Raw genomic sequence first — 6982 nt, 5'->3', positions numbered from 1 at the left:
TTATACTAAATTAACACATTAAATGAAAAGAATAATTATTATATAATAATGGTATACATTAACAATAATAATACAATATCATAATGAAATGCAACTATATTAGCCTAAAACAATATAATTACTACCATTATACCATTACAAAAATATTAATTACGAAAATTGTAAGAAAAAACAACGAAATATTGAACATTTATTTGTTAATTAAGGCAAGTTAACTAATACTTATGATATACGAATTGATACAATATTAATGTGAGTGGATATAATTGCGAGTGGATACAACGTACGAGTATGATGGATAACAGTAATATACGAGTGGATACACGTATGGATAATGGTAGGCCTAATATACGAGAAATTTAATAATGGGAGTAAATGATTATACACAATTATATGCGAAACAATAAATTTGAAAACATCCTTCTAACTCAAGCTGAGTTACTATTTCTAATAAAGGAAATCTAATTCTAAAATTACATGTAGCCTTGGCCACTGACCCAAGTACAATTATAGATAATAATACATACATTTATATTTCAGTAGCAGTAGTAGTAGGCTAGTAACAGCAAAATGATTATTTATCTTCTTATATGCGAAAAAGGTTTACTATAGACGATGTTTTAATGTAATATATAATGCTAACATTACTTAATATAACTACACAACTTTCAATTTGCACAGTAATATTATTGAAAACATTCATTCTGAATTAGATATATTTAACGACACCAAAATTACAAAATAGGTTATTGTTTTAATGTAAAGGATATTGCGATATGATAATGATCAAATTAAAACGCATTTAAGCATCAAATGGAAACGTACTACAAGCTTATTAATATTGATTGATTTAACGATTGGAATGTAAGGAAAGAAGAAACTATTATAGGCTTAAAATGTATTATAATAGGCTTTCAATATTAAATTGTACTTGCTGTAATTAAAACCTAATTAATAAAAGAAATAGGTTTTAGTAGTTTTCTAAAATTTAAAATACAGTCCTATATGTGTAAAAATTATTTTAAAAAGGCACAATATTTACTTTGTTTAATTAACATTTTAAATGAATAATCGTTAAATAAGAGGAAAAAAAAACCAAAAATATAAAATTCGATAGTGTTTGCATCCAAATTATATTTCATTTCCTACGGAAACTTATGTATATATACGAATTCATAAAGTATATTTGCGAGTTAATTACAAAAAGCAAATAATTATATACAATAATCAGGGAAGAGATATAATGGCGTGGATATGAATATAATAATATGCCGGTTGATATAAATAGTTCATCTAGTGGATATAATATTCGAGTGTATGCAAGTTAATATAATATACGAGTGAATACTATAATGGTATTCGAGTGGATATACAATAATAATATGCGAGTGGATATAATATTCGAGTGTATGCAAGTGAATACATTATGGCAGTGAATATAATGAGATGCGAGTGAATATAATATTCGAGTGTATGTGAATATAATGTGCGAGTGGATATAATAATTTCGAAAATATTCTATTCTAACTCGATTTATTATTAACTAATATTAAAGCATATCCTAGATTAAACAAATTATCCATTATACAGTTTATTAGACTATAAACTAAATTATACCATTACTGAATACACATTTTAAACTATTATTTGAATTAGAATTCATCACTGAATTGAAAGTTATAAGATGGCTAAATCATTGAAGTGGCCAATGGCTTATTGAAAATATTATGACACACATGCTTCTTTTTTTTTTTAAATAATTAAAGAAGCAATTTAATGTTTTATTCAAATTCGGAATTATACAAATACAGTTATATCATGTAAGGATTCCACATTATGATATGCCTAGTGTAATACGAGATGCAATATTCATTTTGAGAAACTGGTCGACTGTTTTAAAACGTTAGCATGACGTAACTTTTATTTATGAATGACATTATAATACATTAATAAAATGTGAAGATTGGCATTTTTTATTTTTCAATTGACATTAAAATCTAAAACCTACGTGAACCCCGAAAAATAAAAAAAATGTGAAACTTGACTGTGTATACATAGATACTGTACAGAAATCACTGTTGTTCGTAAGTGTCATGTTCGAAATATCAAGGACACCGTACACGAATACATGATAAAGGAAGTAAGTCCAGTTATTCTCTATAGGAACATTTATCAGTCGATCTTAAATGTCGTACAACCTTTTCATATCTCCCGTTGCTTCTTCCTTTGTAACACTTTTCCATCCATCTGGTATATCGGCCTCGTTACAAATGTAGTGTTCAGCAAGTTGAGTATTGTATGTTGCCATAAACCATTTCCAAAACATCTCTGATTCGCCTGCTTCTGGTTCTATTTTCCATGAATCGTAGTAGGGATTCACACTCCTATAGTTTCTGTATTTTATCCATTTACCGTTCGTATGTTGATTAAAAAAGTAGCTATTATTAGACATTACTGAAGTTGTGCATAATTCCGAGACGAGTCGTTTAGATTCCTCATGTTTAAATCCGGCAATCCCCTGTGGTCTGTGACAATTTGTACGATGGTGATCATGTTTGCCATTAAGATCACATAGTGCCTTACAAAATGGACACATCTCCTGACAAGCTAGTAGATCAGCTGTGAAGAATTCAAAACAGGATGTGCTTATTTGACTGAAAATGCTATCATCATAAGCTTTAATTCTGCTTTCTTCGATAGACTCTAGTTTTAATAACAAGCTATCACAAAGTTCATCCAAAATCAGACCCCTGTCCTCATCAAAAATTAAAATATCTGTTTTGAGACACAACTCTTTATCGTCAATGTGTTCGACTAAGGATGACCACAAAGTCTTTACTGTGACGACAGTAGTTTTCGCACTTAAAGTAGAAATAACCTGTCTTAATACAATGATGGTGTCATGGACTTTACGATGGTGTATTTCTTCTAATAAAGAAGTGCCGATTTCATTCTCTTGTAAACACATTTTCTTTATTACTTCAGATGTGAACGTCTTGATGCACTGGACTGGATTAGACAAATACGGTACAAATGATTTAAAATCGCCTTTCTCTGCCATTTCTATCAGCATCCATGCATGAAGAGACATCTTACTAGAAAACCCTTTATTTGGAGAATGTCTTAGATGGTCGATTATTCCAAGTTTGCATTTCTCTGGAAGTGATGTTTTAATAGCACATGTAAGCTCCCAAGATATAGCTGACGCCCCTCTAACAGTTATGTGAAGACCTTCACACTTTTCTTTAAACATTTGCCACAATTTTTCCTTCTGAGACTCCATGTATAATCTAGGATCATTTTCGCGTTTGTACTTTTCCTGCATTTCTCTAAGGCTTGGTATTAAGGCAACATTGAAATTATACAGGACTAGTGGCATTACTTTTTTCTTCTTAAGTCCAAACTTCGTATCCACTTTCATCTCTTTAAGTTCATTTGACAGTGAGTTAAAAATGTCAAATCCAAATTGATGAGAATAGTTTTCACCATTCTGAGCATGATCTGAGATTTGTTTTTTAAGATTTTCTAGAATATTTTGTTTAGTGCAATTAGCCTCATTTACAAGTGCTGACTTGTTTAAGGGTTTGAACATAGATTTTATAGACTGAATTACTCCAAAATCCAAATCATCTTCCACTACCTCTGTTTTGGTAAAGCCAAACCGAAATTCCTGAGTAACGTCTGATCTATGGTTTTCTGTGTAATATTCTCCAGTGATTCTTTGAAAAGACGTGTTTACATCTTCAGAATCAATAAGTCTTGGTATTGCAGAAACCCACGTCTTCCACTTACTAGCAAACTCAATTTGAAGATTTTCGTCAGAAAGTTTTTGATTTTGATAATCGTCGGCAAGTTTCTTTGCTTTTCTAACAATTTCTTCTTCCTGCATTTTAATGTTTTCATCAATGTTAGTCCTTGCAATTACGTTATTTGTAATTGCTGTAAATGCATCCGTTATACCCTTTTTAATTTCCTTACAAAGATCGTCTAGTTGTGTTTCCATTTTAGACTTCCATTGGCATGCTTTCTTTTCTTTTTCAAAATAAGACTTCATACTTGATTGAAATTCACCGATGTCTGTTTTTAATTTTAGTAAGTAACGGCGATGAATTTTCTCCCCTTCTTCTCTAATGTTATCCGCTTTTAGTTTCTTACATGCAACTTGAATTTGGTGGCTGTATGTCAGTGTATTTCTTCTAAATGTACGGGCATGTTTCACATATTCTGCATTTAAATCATTAAAGGCTTTGATCTCTAGGGAATTTTTGAAACTGAATACAAAATGTTGATATAATATTGCATTCCAAAGACTGGACAGAAATATTTTGAATTCATCGATACTTTTAGGTTCAGAATTCCTGATGAATGTCAAGACTTGTTTCTTTACTTGAAGAATACCTTTGCTATAACCAGGATTAGGAGGCGCCATTGGTGGATCTCCTTGCCAAAGGCTGGAAATGTACATTATGTGTTTGTTTTCTTGAAAATTAATGACGTCAGAAAACGACTTGTATTTTTCACTGAAGTTCTCTGCTTCAGCTGCAATTGTTGTGATTTTATCCAACATTGTTCGCATACTTCTTTTTTGTGTCGTATTTAAGTCAGATGCTGTAGCATCAGTGACATTTTGGTGTACAAATACACAGCTCGGTTTAATATTAACTTTTTCCATCTTTATAAAAGCATGAACAGCGATTTGAAGTATGTCTTGCATATCTGTTGGGTTTTCTCCCATAATGTTTATTATGGTAAGATCACCCAAACCAATCACAAGCGTGGCTAATTCATTATCGCGATTGTTGTCCTGTTGAATACTAGCAAATTCAGGAGACCGCAAACCTTCGGTATCAACCACCAGAATGTAGTCACATTGCGTGTCTTCTTTCAAACTTGTATCTAGTGGTACCAGCTGGGCGAATATACCTTTAGTGCATCTGCCTGCACTAACGGAAAACTGTAAACCAAACATGGCATTCAGCATTGTTGATTTTCCACTACTTTGAATGCCTAGTACAGATAACACAAACATTTTTTTATTGCCAATTTGGTGTTTCAGGGAACTGAACACGGCTTCAATCCAAGTGAGAGGCACGTATGTTGCATCACCATTCATTAACTCAATGGGATAACCATGTACTAACATCTCAGCAGTAACTGTTGCTATGTCGTTATTATCTGATTCGAAGGCTAGTGATGTTAAGTCTGATGACATTTCGTAACTCTGTCCAATTTCTCTATTAAAATGTTCTAATCCCAGAGAGTTCTGAGAAAGTTTTTGTTCAAGTTCATCAAGTATTTCTTTCGTTGAATGCGTAAATGATTCTGATTTTCCTGATTCGTTTTTTCTTTCGTCACATAACTCATTCCATTGTTTGATGTACTCTCTACGTATTGGCTGAAGTGTGTCGATACTATGTCGATCGGTCATTATCTTAACAAACCCTAAGAAATATTTTCTTTTTATAAGCGACTCTTTGAAGGAGGATTTAAACACGTTGTATGTGCAATGCTCAGGTCTCTGATTGTGTAGGTCTAACTGTTTACGGCGCAAGTCTGCTATCTCTTTCTTTTGTTTGTCAACGTATTCTTCTATTTGCATATTTCCTTTTCTTAATAGTCGGTGTTGCTCTTTTTTCGTCTCTCCAATGTTCACTGTTACCACCTGCAAGGGCAGCTCGTTTTGTTTCCCCTCCGAAACTACGCGGTCAATCAAAGTTTTTGCACTCTGTTTTGCTTCCAAACAATCTCGTTCGGTTTCGTCAACGTGGTAATTCATTCTCTTTGCTAAAGCAATGCACATCTCAATACTCCAATTGCGTATAACATTTCGATTGCTTTCTTTAAAATTTGATTCAATAAATCTCCAAATTTCTCGGCTTATTTTTAGCTCGTTCTTTTTTTGTGACAAAACATATTTTACTTGTTTCTTTGTAGGTGTATCCCAATTTTTCTCAAATTCCTCAACCCTTTCTTTTAAATATTCTCCTGGAACATTATCTAAGATAACTATTACGTGACCTTTTTGATTGTACAATGATTCAAGTAACGCAGCGTCATTCTCTTTAAAATCAGAACAGGAAACAAATGCAATGGTGACCAGTGATATCTCGGATAGAAATGACGTCTGCCGTCTAAAATATAACGCATTTCCTCTCAAATTTATGAAAGTTAGTGCATCTGAAAAAGCCTCTGTGCGTTTCTGTGTGGGAAGGTACCATGTCATTTCTAATAAGCCATCTGATAATTGCCGTTCTACATTACCACCTTTGCACCCAGAATTAAAGAAAATATCATGTTTCTGCTCATTAATGACACAGTTGACGATTTTAGATTTTGATATCTTAGGTCGTCCTAATCGCAATGCAGACACAATTGGTAACTTTTCTATCGCCATTGATCGTTCACAAGATGAACCGGAGCCCGTTTGCCATTTCTTTGTGATCGTGCTCATTCCCCACACAATCATTTCCCATTCTTTGTTATGTACGTCCGTAACTGGGATTAGTAACGGAATAGCTAACTGACATATTGACAATTTTTCAATTATAATTTGTCTTAAAAAATTGTCACAACACAATAAAATAGCTACTAGTGCATCAGAAGGACTTACTTGGAAGTTTTCATTACTATTATCGGATTCTTGTAGAACACAAGAAAATGATAAACCATTTTCATGAAAAGATTGACTTTCTTCTAAATCAAATGATCTCCCTTCGTAGTTACACATTATAAGATTTTGCAGCATGTACCAGGGTATTTTGCTTGAATCAGTATTGAGGTCTTCTGGTGAAACCACATTTTCTGACACTTCAAACACTTTTTCACGAGTCAATTTCCTTGGATAATATTTCTGTAGTTGTAGCTGTACAACTACCTGCTTGTACATTTCAAATTTAGCATCCGTCTTATCTAAAGAGAATTACATATTTACAAATATAAATACATTTTCACATTTTAACTTGCTTTACATAACACTTCTAAG

At 32.5% G+C, this 6982-nt stretch overlaps 1 protein-coding gene across 1 annotated transcript; it reads right to left on the bottom strand.

Annotated features, from left to right (window-relative positions):
* Positions 1–2182: 2182 nt before the first annotated feature.
* On the bottom strand, positions 2183–6727 carry LOC140047808 (interferon-induced very large GTPase 1-like). Its single transcript, XM_072092842.1, has one exon. It carries the CDS (start codon positions 6725–6727, stop codon positions 2183–2185), a length of 4545 nt encoding a protein of 1514 aa, XP_071948943.1.
* Positions 6728–6982: the final 255 nt, after the last annotated feature.

This window comes from Antedon mediterranea, chromosome 4 (assembly GCF_964355755.1).
Source record: "Antedon mediterranea chromosome 4, ecAntMedi1.1, whole genome shotgun sequence".
In the NCBI taxonomy this organism is placed as follows: domain Eukaryota; kingdom Metazoa; phylum Echinodermata; class Crinoidea; order Comatulida; family Antedonidae; genus Antedon; species Antedon mediterranea.
The sequence above is the reverse complement of the archived record's forward strand: the minus strand, read 5'-3'. Positions and strand labels throughout refer to the sequence as shown.

Coding starts and splice junctions, on each gene's coding strand:
- LOC140047808 (XM_072092842.1), bottom strand. CDS start 6,727: ATGTGTAACTACGAAGGGAGATCATTTGATTTAGAAGAAAGTCAATCT.